Consider the following 17888-nt stretch of genomic DNA (forward strand, 5'->3'; position numbering starts at 1 on the left):
CTTGACTGACAAGGGAGATCTCAGAAGCATGTGGGCAATTGTCACTTGCCCCTGAAGATGGAGCTGCTCGGTGTCTCCACTTCCAGGAAACGATGGGTTGGTGCATCGCAAAAGTGCTAGGCCACCAGGAAGGCTTGTTAAAAAACAAAAACAAAACTGTAACGTGTCCTGACTGGCACTTGCATCAGTAAACACCAGCCAGCTGCCCTCCTTAGATGTTTTCGTTCCTCATTGACAAGAAGACTGGAAAACAGCAAAGTGATTTACTATGAGCCTGCAGCAGGGTGTCATATGGCTTGTTTCTTTCATCCTTGCAAAGCAATTTTGGAGATCTCACATGGAAGATGCTATAACAATGCAAAATATGATTATATATCTGATTTTTGTTTCACCTTAAAGACTAACAAATTTATTTTAGCATGAGCTTTCGTGAGCTAAAGCTCACTTCACGGCTGCTACTCTGAAACCTGATTTTTGTTTGCCGCTTTTCCAGTCGAAAAGCTAACCATGGATGTCACCTTTTTTCCTAGTCTCCAGGAAAGGTCTCAGATAAAAAGTGTTTCCCCTCTGGAGAAGGCTAATAACTTATGCAATTAATTGTTTGCTATCCTTCATGCCTTTTCAGTTCCTGTTCTGGGCCTGATTCTCATTTACTTTAGGCTCACTTTCCGCTGCCAGAGTAGTGAGAATCTGTCTTTATTTTTCCCTTCTGTATCTTCTTTCTTCTCCTTCTCCCTCTTTTCTTCTGTTGTTTTTCTTCCTCTGCCTTCGTTTTTCCTCTCTGGTGTCTCCCTCAGTGATTTACACCAATACCAGGACGTCTGACATTGCAGATGCTGAGTCTGTGCTTTGGGAAGCCTTGCTTAATCTTTGCTCCTAAAATAAACAGTTAGATTCTAAAGGGAAGCAAAGCTTTTGAAATGCCCATTTAGGATATGAAGAGTGACAGCTCCTTCACTGCCACAGTATAACACACTGAAAGCATCAGGGAGACTGGGAGGAAGCATATAACCATCAGCTGATGTAACTATCAAAGATTCCATAATTTTTATTGTTGCAATTTTCCAGTCCCCCTTCTCAGCCTGTGCCATTGCTGAACAAGTTGACAAAGTTTTTACTGATTCCTCCCTCCCTTTTGCACTGTTTCATTGTAAAGGTTTTCCTGACATTCAGAGTTAATATACTGATGCAAAATCCCACAAATCTGCTTAAGTTTGTTGCCTGTTTTTTCTAGCTCTTCATGTTCCAACTTTTGCGAGGCCTGGCTTACATCCACCAACAACACATTCTTCATCGTGATCTGAAACCCCAGAACTTGCTCATCAGTTGCCGGGGTGAGCTCAAATTAGCTGACTTTGGTGAGTCACTGCCTAGTTACAACTAGTGCATCTAAGAGCCGTGTTTTCACATACTTATATTTATGCATCTAAAGCCACCAATGGGTATATGAGCATAACCTCTCTCACTGCACTTCAAGAAAAGCATTTCTGTGATCAATCTGTAGACCTGATCCTCCTCTCCTTATACTGGTATACACTGAAAGTAACTTTATTTAAAACAGTGCAATTACAGTAGTATAGGACTCATTCCAGGGAGATGAGAATCAGACCCTTACATTAAATATGTAGCATACAAAATAGATGATTATATAGGGAAGAGTAGAGATTTTATTGGCATGAACTGGCTTTGCCAAAACTGAATTATACAGGTCATCCCAAATGTGTGCTAATAAAACCTTCCTTCCACACACCATCATGTATTCTGCATATGCCACATTTTACAGGACAAAATTATGTTAGAAATGTTTGCAATTTACTTTTTTTTTTACTTGGCAGCATTTCTGTTACCCTTCCTCTCTGTAAAGCCAGTTCGTCTCAGCCCCATACAGCCAATGATACGGACCATGTAGAGAGAAAAAATATAACTAAACTTCCAGAAACCTTGAAATAATTTGTATAAAAATCATAATGTTTTGATTTTAAGGTCTGATAATTTGTGATCTAACAGGGCTACAAACAAAGACCTTGAATTCTCCCTTACGCAAAGGCCCCTTTAAACCTCTCAGACAGTTACACCCACTTTAAGGGCCAAGCTACCGCAGTGTCAAAGGGCCTTAGTATAACCGAGAATTCAGGCCAAATGCTTCAGAGCTGTGGGAAGGAGGGATTCTCAGCTCTCCAGTGGTATAAGGCTTCCTTTTTCCAGCCCTGATGAGTCTCACCGTATTTTGGGACAGATCCTCAGCTGGTAGAGTTGCCACTTTTGAGTGGACGTATTCCTAGAGGTTTCATCACATGACATAATCTTTAATTAAAAATTAATCTTTAATTCCTAGGGACTGCAGGACAATCCTGGAGGGCTGGCAACCCTACCAGCTGGTGTCAATGGTCATAGCTCCATAGAAGTCCATGGATGGAACTATGACAATTTTTACCCCAGCTGAGGATCTGCCTTTCTATCTTAATCTGCCATGATCTAGGACTGACTCTGGGACATCCTGCACTTTGGATCCGTATTATTTTGAGGAGTGGGGAGAGAATGTCACATTTTGCAGGAAGGAAAGGAACATTCTGAAGGTGTCTGTTCATTCTAAAATAGTAGCTGTCTGAAGCTGCTCAGAAGTTTGCAATGCCCATAGTTGTCTCATCCGATTTGAATCAGTGGGCTAAGTGAAACACTGAAAAGGTGGAAGATAAATGCAATTTATCCCATGGCTATAAATACTGTGTATGTATAAAATGTATGTAAATATTATATACACACAAATCAGCATATGTGCTGAAACTGGATATTTCAGACAAATTCCAAAACATGTTTTAAATATATGTCGTACATATCTTTAAACTGCATGCTCTCTCCAGTCTTCTGAAAGAGAGAAATTAAGTACCAGAAAAGTAAGTATAAGTGGGTCTTTAAGTAGAGACCTTAGAAGCCAAGGTCCGTCTGCTTTGCATAAAAACTGGTGGCACTTTTTTTAAGAGCACGGCTTTGCCCAGTGTCTTCAGTCAAAACATCCTTTTTTCCTCCTCACTGTTTTACAGAATGCAGCAGGTTGTATTCTACATACTTGGTATGTATATGTCGATTGTAAAGTGCTTTGGGATCACTTAGGATGAAAAGTGCTACAGAAAAGTAAACTGTTCTTCTGATTATTAGGACTCAGGTACTGTCCAGGCAGAAGGAAATGGTATGTCACAATGAGTTACAAAGGGACATGGAACTGTAACTAGATACATGTTTTTCCTATTCTGGCAGGTCTTGCTCGTGCCAAGTCCATCCCCAGTCAGACATACTCCTCTGAGGTGGTGACGCTCTGGTACCGTCCTCCTGATGTGCTCCTCGGAGCCACTGATTATTCTTCTGATTTGGATATCTGGTGAGAAACCAACTTTGACACATTTTGGTATCTCTCAGGGAAACTGAACTATCATTTGCCTCATCTTTAGATGACTGAAATGGAGTCAGCCAAGTTTGAGCAAAGATTGTCTGAGGGCTTGGCTACACTTGAGAGTTACAGCGCTGGTGGTGGCTTTACAGCGCTGTAACTTACTCCCCGTCCACACTGGCAAGGCACATACAGCGCTGTATCTCCCTGGCTACAGCGCTGGTTGTACTCCACTTTGACGAGAGGAATAAAGAGAACAGCACTGCTGTTGCAGTGCTGGAGTGCCAGTGTAAACAGTGATTAATCTTACTACGCTGTAACTGACTTCCGGAACCTTCCCATAATGCTTTTTAAGTAAAGATAACACTCTTTGTTTTGTTGTGATGCCTCTCTTTGTTTTGTTGTGAACTCGGGGCTCCCGGAGCTGCTTATCTAAAAAACAAACACAGCTACTGTTTGCTTGAGCAGAGGCAGGGGGATCTGGAATGTTTGCTTGAGGAGAGAAGCAGCATTGCGTGCCGGGGGGGTGGAATCCATTTTGAAGCAGCTGCTTATCTGGTCTGTGAGGGGAAAAAAACAAAGAGGGCTATTTGCATTTAGTGAATGAGAGAGGGGTGGAGGAAGGGGTCAGAACTTGCAAGGCAGGGAGTTGACACAGTGTCAGATCCAAAATTCCACTCTCTCTGTCTCCCCCACGCTCCCTGTCACACTCCACCCCACCCCCCTCTTTTGAAAAGCGCATTGCAGCCACTTGAACACTGGGATAGCTGCCCATAATGCACCACTCCCAACACTGCTGCAAATGCTGCAAATGTGGCCACACTGCAGCGCTGGTAGCTGTCAGTGTGACCACACTGCAGCGCTTTCCCTACACAGCTGTACGAAGACAGCTTTAACTCCCAGTGCTGTACAGCTGCAAGTGTAGCCAAACCCTGAAAGCTGTGTCAAGGCCTGTGAGTAGTGAAGGTGCTGTGCTTATACTGTTGGGTTCCTATAAGAGGCAAACATCAGTAGCTATGCTTTCAGGAATATCATCCTCATATCTCACCTACATACCTCCCAGAGGTGTCATGAGTCTCAGGTCACTAACCTTTGCAAAGCTCTTTCAAATCTAATGCAAACGTGTATTATTCTGGAGGTATCTGACTGGCTGAGGCTGTGGTATCATTCTGGAAAGGCTGCTTTCTGGAGGCATAACTAGAAGAATTACACCAAGAATAAATTTGACCTTTGATAACAAAACACAGCTCTGGCCACCAAAGAGTCCTAGATGGGTTTGGAGTTAGAAGGATATTGGGATTATCTTTACTTCTGTGATACCTCATCTTTTACACCACTGATCATTTCCTAAACACACTCCACAGTTAAAATAGGCAAAGCCTCATGTTCTATACAATTACACAGCTGAGTAAACTACTGCACAATTTCACTCCTTCCTCAAGTGCCAGTAACTCCTTGTAACTCCATCATTCTGCTATGACTGCTTCTGTGCCTGACGTTTAGCCTGTCTTTCCAGAGCTCAACAGCTCTGCAAGGACAAAGACCTTATTAGGGTCTGGGGGACTGGGCAGGAGCCTAATAGACTGACAAAATCTGCAAGAAGCACAGGGAGACTTGTGTTAGCAGGTGCATGCCCAGCAGAACTCCAGCGCCACAAGGTAGGCATCTTCTCCAGCAGCATGAGCCTTATCAGAAGTTCTGGTTGGCTTGGGTCTAGAGGGCAGTGCAGGGGAATGGGTGCGCTAAGTCTCTTCCTCTCTCCAAGGCTACTGCCACTTTAATCGCATCAAATTTTCAATAACTAAAATAACCTGTTTCTCCATTATAATGGCTCTCAGCTGCTGGGCAGATCTAAATTGTAATGTCCTCCCCCGGCCTCTCTCTAAGCAGCCACCAGTCCATTACCTCCTCCCCAGGCTAAGCCACCTACAGCCATTCATGGACTGTTGAAGAAGATGCCTGCCTGCCTAGTGGAACATGCAGTTGTACTCAAGGGTGTCAGAGCCTTCCCAAAAGTAGGGAAGCAGCGGGCTCCACCCCTGCCCCCCTCCACCTGCCCTGGGCCGGACAGGGAGCCTGGGGGTGGGGACATGGGATGGGGGCTGCTCTCAGCCCCCCCACTCCCGCATTGCAGGCAGATGGAGGGTCCGCATGGCTCCCACAACTGCCCGGGCTCCCTGGCTGGGCTCAACACTGGTCTAGCTGGGGGGCGGAGCCTTGAGGGGGAAGAGGAGGGGAAGGGGGCGGGGCCCACCTCAGCAAAAAGTGGGAGGGCTATGGCCCCCTTGGTCCCCCAGTTCCGGCACCACTGGTGTACTAGGCAGTCACCTCTTGGTATCTGACCTCCTGCTCCTCACTGACTCGAGGTCAGTCCACGGGCCTGATCATCCCCTAAATATATAAACCTGGAGTTCCTGCTGTACAAAGCCGGGACCTCTGTTGCATAAGTTTGCCCTAATGTACCATGTAGGACACAGGGGCTTGACTATAAAGGTTTCATCCAGCACTCTCTGTCACCAATAGCACAGCATAAGGGACTTTGAGTCCCACTCCACTACATTCCAGTATAGCACCTTTGTTATAACATCTCCTCATAATAATAGCATTCAAAGTGTTTGCCTTTCAGAAAGACTTCATGCTGAGAGAATGGAAAGTATGTGAACTCTATTCACTGACTTCCTCTAACAAGAGTTATTTATTATCTTCATGTAGGCTCCATATAAGTTCAATTTTTATCTATTAGGAAAAAAAGTCCATTCACAGAGATGTTACTTGTTTATCAGGACATGGCAATTTACATGAAGTCGGGTCAGAATGCCCTTGGTAATGGCATGTAACAGTGAGTGTTATAGCCTTGGTTTAAAGGAACCAATTATAAAAAATAAAACATGATGGCAATTCATCCATAATGCGCGTGAGCAGCAATACTGTCAGTGGGAGGCACATGGAAAGTGAATAGGGCCTTGAATAGATTAAGAGAGATATAGAAGGAGGCTCAGTAGCTCTTGGACTAACTTGCAGAGCTTCTTTAATCTCTTAGTATCCTTTCTCTTGCTCTCTTTCTCCCTCACTATCTTTCCAAGACCTTAGAAGATTAAATTAAGGGACTTCAGGGAGACTAACAGAATGTTTTGGGAAGATTACACTGAACATCAGGGCAATTTTTTTTTAAACACAAAATCTGTATGCATGAAGAGAGTTGGCTTTCAGCAGCTGCTGGTTTCATGAGTACTGCCAGCTTGTCTGTATATCTTATTTTCAGTCAACCCCGCCCCCACAAGTGCCCAATATAATCTTACAGGAATATTACACCCAGGGCAGATTCATGCAGACCTGGAACCCCTGTGAAGTCATTTCTTGGGGATCTGTCCACTGCAAGGCCCTAAATTCAAGATACAAGCTTCTTCTCACTCCTGCCTCAAATTTCTCTGCTCTCTATGCCAGCTAGGGCACTCAAAGGTGTTAAGGACAAAAGGAAATGCATCTAGAACTAGGAACTGGACGTGAAGACGAGGGGAATAGTGGATGAACAGGAGGAGAGGGAAGCCTGCAAATAGGATGACCAGATGTCCCGATTTTATCGGGACTGTCCCGATATTTGCTTGTTTGTCCCGCGTCCCGACCAATGTTAGGTCAGGACACTGGACAAACAAGCAAAGGCTCCGGAGCCCGAAGGGCTCGCGCCCTCCCCTGCCCCGACTCCGCCCCCTCCTTCCCCCATTGGATCCTTCCCCAAATCCTCGCCCCCATCTCCGCCCCCTCACTGCCCCATTGTCTCCCTCCCCAAATCCCCGCCTCTTTCCAAGCATGCCATGCCCAGGAGACTCAGGGGAGTGCGGGGCCGGGGTGAGTGTGAGTCTGGCCTGGCCCCAAGCAGGCAGGACTCGGGCGCGGTACCTGGAGGGAGAGTAGGGGGGCGGCCCGTGGGGCTAGGTGGCGGCTGTTCTCCCCACCTGGGCAGGGGACTCGGGAGCAGCCGCTGCTGCAGCTCCCACTGCTGCGGGGGGAGGAAGTGGCCAAGCACGTGGCGCTCGGCGGCTGCGGCTTTGGTGCCCGGGCCCGAACCCCCCGGGCCTGCTGCGGGGCAGCGCGCACACTGCGCTCAGCCCCTGGCCAGTCGCGTCTGGGCTGGCTGCCCAGCTGGTGCGATCCCGTGGCGGAGGCATCGGCAGCCCAGTCCCGTTCGTTCCCCTGCAGGACCCGAGCAGGATGCGGGGGGCTGGGGCCTGCTGCCCCCACTCCAGGGCCGCCCGCGGGATTGCACCAGCTGGGCAGCCAGCCCAGACGCGAGTGGCCAGGGGCTGGGTATGCGCAGCGTGCGCGCTGGGTCCCCGCAGCAGGCCCGGGCTCGGGGGGTTCGTGGGCGCCAGAGTCGCAGCTGCTGAGCTTGGCCAGCGGCCGCTTCCTCCCCCCGCGGCAGTGGGAGCTGCAGCAGCGGCTGCTCCTGAGTCCTGCTGCCCAGGTGGGGAGAACAGCCGCTGCCTGGCCCCGCAGGCCACCCCGTACTCTCCCTCCAGATACCGCGCCTGAGTCCTGCCTGCTCGGGGCCAGGCTGGACTCACACTCACCCCGGCCCCGTGCTCCCCTGAGTCTCCCGGGCCTCCCTCCAGCGCTTGCGGAGGGAGGAGGAATCGGGGGTGGGGGATTTTTTTTTTTTTTTTGCTCTGCCGCCATTTTTCCCCCTCTGCCCCCGCCCCCCGCGTCCCGATATTTGACCTGGGTGATCTGGTCACCCTACCTGCAAATTACCCTTCTCAGTGACATGATAAAGAGGGAGATTGAAATCCTGAATCCCTGGAGGGCCCAAGTTCTTATCACCACAGAGATCACCATGGCCCAGGAGCATGAGCAGCAAGTATTTAAACCTGTCCCTGGTGAACTGAGAGATGCTGTGACAGCAGATTTCGTAGCATTGTCTAAACCTGCCCTGATTACACCCACTTGAATTGAAGAATCTAATACTAAATTTTACATCTCACTGCACATCAGCAATTGGTATCTTATTTTACAGCCCACATGTACATCAGGAACTTGTTGAAATCACAACTGTAGGCCCCTTCCTGAGGGATTTCACGAAGGGATTTAAGATAGCGCTCCCTATTATTTAGTATTGGGGTTGGTAGGAAGGTCTGTTCAGGTTGGGTCACAGGAGGTGGAAGAGAAAATCCAGGACTGAAAAGCCAAAAAAGGCAGAAAACGTACTCTTAATTGGGTTAGATGCAAATATCACTTGCCCCAATTTTACACCAGAAACTAAGGAGAATAGTTGTAGAAAAAGTAAGAACCAAGACAGCTCATCACACATACACATTTAAATAAATTAGGTTGAATGCTCATTGGAAAATTGTTTATGTTTAGTTGTTTTGGGTTCAGTTTTGCAGTGAGGAATTAATTACTTCTGCAGGAAAACTCTCTGAATGCACAATGTCTTCTATGCTTTCTCTGGTGTGGTGTGACAGAGGCCAAAAGCCAGAAAAAAAGCCCTATCTGTATCACTGTGTAAGTGCCAGGGACCATGACTACAATACTATTTACCACTCTACCCAGAGTTACATTAACATCTAGGCCAAGATGCTGGAGGATAGACTTTTTTTACCTATATATATATACTGTACATGCCGCTTACTTGAATGAGTTGGTATTTTGTTTTTTGCAGGAGTGCAGGCTGTATATTGGTTGAAATGCTCCAGGGTCAACCCATGTTCCCAGCAGTTACTGGTACTCTGGAACAGCTGGAGAAGATCTGGGCGGTGAGTAAAATACAGCCAGGAAAATGAGAGGAAAATATCTATATTGTTAAATTTTACATCCTGAGCATGGCTGCTTTATACAAGAGACATAATTTGGTTTGAATCCTCAGTCCAATGTGCTAAGTTTACAGCCATATCCTATAAACCATTTTATATTTGGTAACTTTCCTGTAGTCACTAGAGTACATCAAAATGATTTTCCTTTGATGTTTGTCATCTCATCAAAATTTTAAAACCAATTACACTGACATCAAACTGAAGGAGGCATAAAAGGTATGTAGTTACTGCAAATCCTGTTCCCTTACTTGGCCAAGGCATACAGTAGATTGTCCTCTTTCAAGAGGTGTTAACATTGTCCTCGTGCAGCGTTTCTCAAACTGGGGTCCTTACTCCAGAGGGTCCGCGTGCCCCACTGATCAATTCCTCCCCTGCCCTCCCTCCCTCCCCATCCCAGCGTCTCCTGAACACTGGGGAACAGCTGTTCAGCGGCATGCAGGAGGCGCTGGGAGGGAGTTGGAGGAGCGGGGACAGGGCACGCTCGGGAAAGGGGGCGGAATGAGGCAGGGAAGAGGAGGTTTAGGGGTGGAGCGAGAGTGGGAAGAGGTAGAGTGGGGGTGGGACCTTGGGGGAAGGAGTGGAGTGGGGGCGTGGCCTTGGGCTGAATGGGGAGCTTGGGGGTCCCTGAAAAAATTTAAATCAAAATAGGGGTCCTTGGGTTGCTAAAATTTGAGATCCACTGTCCTACTGGCTTATGCTGTTGATTTGTGATTGCTGCACTGAAAATGGCAACAAGATTCTGGGCTAGTCTACACTAGAAAATTAGGTCGGTAGCTAAACTGACCTATGTCCCCATGTAAACAGCATTAGGTCAATGGAAGAATTCTTCTGTTGACCTAGCTACTGCCTCTTGGGGAGGTGGATTACCTATGCTGACAGGAGAATCCCTCCCATCAGCGTAGGTAGAGTTTACCCTAAAGTACTACAGCAGCACATCTGCAGAGTTGTTACTGTAGCTTTGTACATGTAGACAAGCCCTTTAAGGACACACTCCTGTTCCCATTGATGTTAATGTCAACACTATCATTGACGTCCGTCAAGAGGAGTAGATTGAAGGCCTAAGCCCATACAAGAGACTCCTCATGGAACTATATGCTGCTGGATAGTTAAGAGGATTAGGAAAAATCAACAGGGTCTGCCATCGTTCTGTTTCATAGACCCTCTCAGAAATTCTAGTTTTAATTTTTCATCTGGTTCCAACTGATGTTGGACTCGAACTATGGGTCTACTGATGTCCATGGGACTCCTGGTGCACCAGCAGAAAGCAAGAAAAAAAGACAGTTACCTTTTCCGTAACTGGTGTTCTTCGAGATGTGTTGCTCATGTCCATTCCATACAAGGTGTGTGTGCTTGCCACATGCACTGGTGCCAGAAGTTTTTCCCTTAGCAGTATCCGTACAGGACCAGCTCTGGTGGTCTCTGGAGTGGCACCTGCATGGTGCAGTATAAGGAGTACCACCGGCTCCCCCCACCCTCAGTTCTGGAAACTCCGATAGTGGGGAAGGAGGGCAGGTCATGGAATGGACATGAGCAACACATCTCGAAGAACACCAGTTACAGAAACGGTAACTGTCTTTTATTCTTTGTGTGCTTGCTCATGTCCGTTCCATATTAGGCGACTCCCAAGCAGTACCCCTGGAGGTGGGTAAGAGTTCACAGACGTGTAGATTGCAACACAGCTCTGCCAAACCCAGCATTGTCTCTGGCCTGCTGAGTGATGGCATAATGAGAGGTAAACGTGTGAACAGAGGACCACGTTGCCGCTCTACAGATGTCCTGGATAGGGATGTGCACCAGGAAGGCCACCGAAGACGCCTGCGCTCTTGTTGAGTGGGCTCTGACAATTGGCAGCAGTGGAACCCCCGCCAGGTTGTAACAGGTCCTTATGTATGAGGTGAACCAATTGGAAATCCTCTTCCAGGACAGCAGGTGACCCTTCATCCTATCCACTGTAGCGATGAAGAGTTGAGTCGATTTTCAGAAAGGTTTGGTAGGTTCTAAGTAGAAAGCCAAGGCCCTCTGGATGTTCAGGGAGTGAAGACATCTTCTCACTGATCTTGTGCGGTTTGGGACAGAACACCGGGAGGAAGATGTCCTGGTTCATATGGAAGATGGAGACCACTTTCGGCAGGAAGGCTGGGTGGGGCCACAACTGAACCTTATCTTTGTAGAAGACCAGGTATGGAGGTCCTGAGGTCAAGGCTTTAATTTCAGAGACCTGTCTTGCCGATGTCACCGCCACCAGAAACGTAACCTTCCATGACAGGTGGGAAAAGGAGCAGGAACCCAGCAGCTCAAAGGGCGGGCCCATGAGCGTAGAGAGGGTCAAGTTGAGATCCCACTGTGGGTCAGGAGTCCGTACCTGCGGGAAGAGTCTCTTGAGGCCTCTCAAGAATCTGACCATCATGTCATGAGAAAACACCGTCTGGTCCTGGATCGGTGAGTGAAAAGTGGAGATGTCTGTGAGATGCACTCTAATGGAAGAGTGTGCCAGGCCCTGGTTTCTCAGATGAAGCAGGTAGTCTAAGATAGACTGTATGGAAGAGCGCGTGGGAGAGGTGCCATGCTTGGACGCCCAGTAGAAAAACCTTGTCCACTTGACCAGGTAAGTCAGTCTGGTTGAGGGATTCCTGCTTCCCAGGAGGACCTGTTGGACCTCATATGAGCAGGTCCGCTCCTCCGGGTTCAGCCACGCAGCATCCATGCCGAGAGGTAGAGGGACATGAGGTTGGGATGCAGGAGCTGACCATGGTCCTGTGACAGCAAGTCCGGTCAGTTGGGCAGGGGCCAGGAAGGACCGCTGCCAGGTTCATGAGTGTGCTGAACCAGTGCTAGCAGGGCCACACCAGGGCGATCATGATAGCCTGTGCCGTGTCTCTCTTCATCTTTGCCAAGACCCTGCTGATGAGAGGAATTGGAGGGAACGCGTATATCAGGTTCCCTGACCATGACAGGAGGAAGGCATCAGAGAGGGAGTCCTTACCCAGGCCTTGCCACGAACAAAACCAGTGGCAATTCCTGTTTAGACTTGTGGTGAACAGATGCACTTGGAGAGTTCCTCACCTCTGGAAGATTGTGCAGGCTACCTTCAGGTGGAGCGACCACTCGTGGTGAGAGGAGAAGTCCCTGCTGAGGTGATCCGCTAGTGTGTTCCTGATGCCACGGAGATGACAAGCTTCCAGATGGATTTTGTGGCTGATGCAGAAGTCCCAGAGATGGAGTGCCTCTTGGCAGAGAGTCAACAAATGTGATCCCCCTTGCCTGTTGATGTAGAACATTGAGGCCGTGTTGTCAGGAGAGTTGTCAAGACTCTCACCACCTAACCTGACAGGTGAGGTAGGAAGACTCCACATGCCAAGCAGACCGCCCTGAGTTCTTTGACATTTATGTGTAATGTCATCTTCTCCAGGGACCACATACCCTGGGTCTGGAGGTCGCCAAGGTGCGTGCCCCAGCCGAAGTCTGAGGTGTCCAATACCAATTTGATGGAGTGATGGGGGGTGTCAAATGGAACCCCCTCTAGGACGTTCATGCAATCAGTCCACCATCACAGTGAGGCGAGTACCGTCAGGGGAACGGTAATGACCTTGTCCAGGTGATCTCTGGACTGGGAATAGACCATGGCCAGCCATTGCTACAGGGGATGCATCCAGAGCCTGGCATCGTGGACAACGTTTGTGCATGCTGCCATGTAACCCAGCAGGCACAGGTAGACCCTGGCTATAGTCAGGGGGAACATGGAAACCTGCGCAATGAGGTCCATCAACGTGTGGAACCTTTCTAGGGGCAGGAACGCTCTGGCACAGGTCGAGTTGAGCACCACTCCAATGAACTCTATCCTCTGCACCAGAACGTAGACTTTTTGACATTCATCAGAAGGCCAGGGAGTGGCACATGGCTTGCAGCACCGTGACATCCTCTTGAACCTGAGGCCTGGAGTTGCCTTGACAAGTCAGTCGTCGAGGTGCAGGTAGATCTGGATACCCTGATGCCTGAGGTAAGCAGCCACCACCGACATGCACTTGGTAAACACTCTGGGTGCTGTCCCCAGGCCGAACGGGAGGACCACAAACTGGTAATGGTGGGGTCCCACTGTAAACTGGAGGAAGCATCTGTGACCTTGAAAGATCACTATGTGGAAGTATGCGCCCTTCAAGTTGAGGGTGATGTACCAGTCTCCCAGGTCCAGGGAGGGGATGATAGAAGCCAAGGAGACCATGCAGAACTTGAGCTTCTTTAGATATGTGTTGAGGTCCCTCAGGTCCAGGATGGGCCACAAACCACCCTTGGCCTTTGGGATTAAGAAGTACCGGGAATAGAACCCCTTGTTCCTGTACTCAAGAGAAACTTCTTCCACCACACCCAATTGTAGCAACCCCTTTACCTCCTGTGCGAGGAGACTCTCGTGAGAAGGGTCCCTGAAGAGGGACGGGGAAAGGGGACTGGGGGCGGGAAGTAAACTGTAGGGTATAACCCTCCACCACAGTATTGAGGACCCAGCGGTCTGAAGTGGTAGCTGTCCATGCGGGGAGGAAAAAAGAAAAGCAGCTGGAGAACAGCAGGACAGATGGATCCGGGGTAAAGTCTGGTAGGTCGCCCTTGAGCGCACACTCAAAACGCTCGCTTGCCCCCCTGCTTATTGTGAGTTGAGCCTGACTGGGCGGGGGGAAGAGGTGGGTGGCTCGGATAGTGCTTGTAGCCCCTAGTCTTCCTAATTGGAGCTCCTGGCAGGTTTAACTCCCTTGGCCCTGAGATTGCTGCGGTTTGAACCACTTACAGGCTGTACTGGGAATGTACAGCCCCAGAGTTTTCAGGGCAGTGCGGGAGTCCTTAAGGCCAGGCAGTTTACCGTCTGTCTGTTCTGCAATCAGTGTGTGGCCGTCGAAGGGGAGTCCTGCATCGACTACTGAGCCTCCGTTGACAGACACGAGAGGAGCAGCCAGGATGCCCTTCGCACGGAGATGGCTGAGGCCATGGTGTTAGCCATGGAGTCTGCTACGTCCGAAGCTGCTTGGATGGCTGCTCTTGCTGCAGCCGTGCCCTCTTCAAGGATTGCCCGGAATTCCTTCTTGGACCCTTCGGGCAGCAAGACCGCGAATCTGGCCATACACTGCCACAGATTGTAGTCATAGTGGCCAAAGAGGGTTTGGTGGTTGGTCACTCTCAGTTGAAGGCTGGAAGGTTAATACATTTTTTGCCCAAACAGATCCAGTCTCTTCGAGTCTTTATTCTTGGGCGCAGCCCCGGGTTGACCCTGCCTCTCTCTTTGGTTTACGGCTTCAACTATGAGGGAGTATAGAGATACTCATGGCCTTTAGCTGGCACAAAATATTTGCGCTTTGCCCTTTTTGAGATGAGTGGCAGGGAGGAGGAGGTTTGCCATAAGGCATTCATTATTTCTGATACCCCCTCGTGTAGGGGTAAAGCCACTGTAGCGGTTGCCATGGACATCAAACAGTGAGTCTGACAGCTCCTCAAGTTCCTCTGCCTGGAGCCCCAGGTTAGAGGAGATCCTCTTCAAAAGCTTCTGATGAGCCATGGCGTCATCTTGTGGAACTTGGCGAGGGGGATCCGTAATTGCTTCGTCCAGTGATGATGAGGACAAAGCCAGCGCCGAGGGATCCACCACATCCCCCGGTGGTCTGGTGGCTGCTCCCCTGTCCTCATGGGTCTGGGGGGATCTTTGCCTGGGGGGCTTCCACCTCCTGAGGAGGGCGGGATGCTGCAGCCGATGGCCTACCTGAGGCTCCCGCCACCAATCAGGATGCTAGGGAAGGCTGGGTGGATTCCAGGGGTACCACACTGCCAGCCATTGACCCAGAGGCTATGGGATTGGTTGCAGTGCCAATGAGGTCAACAGTACCACTGGTGCTGGGGCCTGTCCTGTTATCAGGGACTCCTGATCAGCACTGGAGTCGTAAGCAGAATGGATGCTGCGGAGTGACCATGACCGGCTGGCCCGATGACCCTCCTCACCACGGTGCTGGCCACTGTGCCTCGATGCCGACCTGTCTGATCAGGACGAGTTCCTCCCCGGGGATCTTTGGTGTTCGGCAGATCTGTGTCGGTAGATTGGCGATCTATGCCTCACGCTGTTTGACATGTACCAGGATCTAGAGCGGAACCAGGAGTCGGAGTGGGCTGGTCATCGATAGAATCTCCCTGATCGAGGGGATTTGCATCTTGGGTGCTGTTGGGCAGGTGACTGGTGACCTCGTTCCACCGATTGGTTGCAGGACCAGTACCGAGAGGTTGGAGACCTGATGGGTCGGTCTCGATGCTCATACCAAGGGGCGCGTGCCTCCGCAGGTCTGTGCCAGGTTACCGGCGAGCCATGCCTTGAATCCTGCTGTTGGTGCTCGTGGTCTGGAGATTGAAGAGGGTTTTTCTGAGCCTGCCTCCCAAAGTTTGAGGCATGATGGCTCCATGCAGGCGAGCACTGGCAGGATGTCCCCCATGATGGGGAGCAGCGCTGCTCAGGCAGGGACACTCGGAATGGTCCCAAGGCGGGTTTATCCCTGGGCTTGGGTACCATCAGAGCTGGTGTGGGCAGCACCGGTAGCATCAGGATCTCCTGCACTGCCTGCAGGGCGTCAGGCGTCAACGGGACTTTGAGTTGGCAGAGACCCTCAACACTGTCAACATGAGCTGGGGCCCGACTCCCTGACAGAGGTGTTGAGCCATCCAGCATGGGTCTTGGCTCTCCTCCGGTCCTCTCCTTTCCCTTATGGGAAGTGGGAAATCTTCCCCTCGCAGACCTCTTGGGCTTCTTGGCCAGGGAGAGTGATTGGTGCCGGCTTGTAGACGGCACCGGCAGGGCGCTCCATACTGATGTTGCGGTGCTCGGGGCTGAGTCGGACCTCTGCTCCGGTGCTGGGGTCAGAGCCGACTCCATCAGGAGTGCCCTGAGACGGATGTCTCTCTCCTTTTTTGTTCTGGGTTTGAACAACTTACAGATGCGACACTTGTCGCTTATGTGTCCTTCTCCTAGACCCTTTAAGCAGCTAATGTGTGGTCACTGATGGGCATGGGCCACTTACAACGACTGCATGGTTTAAAGCCTGGGGATCGGGGCATGCCCCGTCCCTAGGCTGAGTCCCATTCGGGACCAACTAACTAGAACTAATACTAAGGGTAAATACTACACTATATACAACTATTTTACAAAGAAATGTTCATGAGACGCACTGAACTAAGTGAAAGCTAGCCGAAGCAGCAGAAGTTCCAGCACCATCCCTGGCAGCAAGAAGGAACTGATGGTGGGGGCAGCCAGCGGTGCCCCTTATAATGCACCATGCGGGCACCACTCCAGAGGGCGCCCGAGCCGGTCCCCTACGGACACTGCTAAGGGAAAAACTTCCAGCACCGGTGCAGGTGGCGAGCACACATACCTATTATGGAATGGACATGAGCAAGCACTCGAAGAAGAACTATAAGGAATAAGGAGAGACCAGCAGGAGTATTCTAATGAAGTCTACTGGGGAATTCACTAGGGGATATAGAATTTCTGAATGAGAAATCATTTCTATGACCTGCAGTGTCCCATCCTTTATTTGTGCTACTGAATGATCTACATCTCCCTGCACTTGGGCTAAATCAAGGTGGATATAACCAATATATGCACTGTTGTATATTGCTGTTGGTCATTGACTCTTCAGAAACGTGAAACATTAGCTTCTTGTTGTTTTTTGCTTTGAGTGGCCAACACTGCCATCCTCTGGCCACATCTTCAGCTTCTCTGTGGACTTACCCCTCTGAAATGGGACTTTCCCAAAGGTGGTTGATCCAAGGAGGAGAAAACACAGAAGTTCGCAGCCAAGGCGGTAGGAAAATGGTTCTTTAGCCTCAAGCCTGAGGCTATGTCTACACTACAAATTACTTCGGTATAATTTAGGTCACTATATATATGAGCTGGTTGAAACCTTCTTATGCATTGGGTTAATAATTCATACTACAAAAGACAGAAATAATATTTAAGAATCGGGAAGGAAGGTCTAAGAGCCATGAAATAGTTAATCCATTACACAGAAGGTTCATTGTTGTTACACATTTACATCGGGAAGACAACTATACTGAGACCAAGATTTTCAGAACTGATTAGCGACTGTTGGGTGTCCAACTTGGAACACTTTAAATGATGTTTAGAGGATAGGTCCTTGGTATTTTCTAAAAATCAGGTTCTTTAACATATCCCAATTTAAGTACCAAAAACTGAGGCAATCTACATCACTACTCACTTTTGAAAATCTTCAACCTACGTCTGGTGTGCTTGTCTCAGTTTGAAGCTGTTTGTATATAATCGGCACCAATGTGTTGAGTTGAACTGTAGACAGTTCTGACTCTGTGAAATGAGCATTGATCCAACCTAGTAAGCAAGGCTGAGAGTCTGATTAGGTAAAATGTGTTCTTTAAAAACTTGTGTTGTAGATAGAAGTAAACTTAATAAGCTTAAATTATTAGCACAAGTTCCCAGGTGTCAGACATGAATTTTGCACTAGATAGCCACACATTCAGTGGCTGTCAGTGACTTCTGTAGGACTCAATGTGGGTACAGGAGTTCACCCGTGTGATTCTAGGAATGGGGGCAAAATAAGGCAAGCTCTACCAATTAATTGTCCAAAATGTTACCGAGCTAAAGCACGCAAGGGAAAAACATAAAAGGATTAGTAACACAAAGCAGCCAACAGACAGGATGG

General features: G+C 49.1%; 1 protein-coding gene across 1 annotated transcript in view; it reads left to right on the top strand.

Annotated features, from left to right (window-relative positions):
* The window catches only part of CDK15 (cyclin dependent kinase 15), a 57685-nt gene that overhangs the window by 9206 nt on the left and 30591 nt on the right, over nt 1–17888 (top strand). The window contains exons 7-9 of the mRNA XM_045032855.1: nt 1235–1358; nt 3256–3376; nt 9042–9135. Of these exons, the coding sequence (XP_044888790.1) occupies nt 1235–1358; nt 3256–3376; nt 9042–9135 (339 nt within the window). The remainder of the gene's footprint in view (nt 1–1234; nt 1359–3255; nt 3377–9041; nt 9136–17888) is intronic.

Source organism: Mauremys mutica, chromosome 10 (assembly GCF_020497125.1).
Source record: "Mauremys mutica isolate MM-2020 ecotype Southern chromosome 10, ASM2049712v1, whole genome shotgun sequence".
NCBI classification, from domain to species: Eukaryota; Metazoa; Chordata; order Testudines; family Geoemydidae; genus Mauremys; species Mauremys mutica.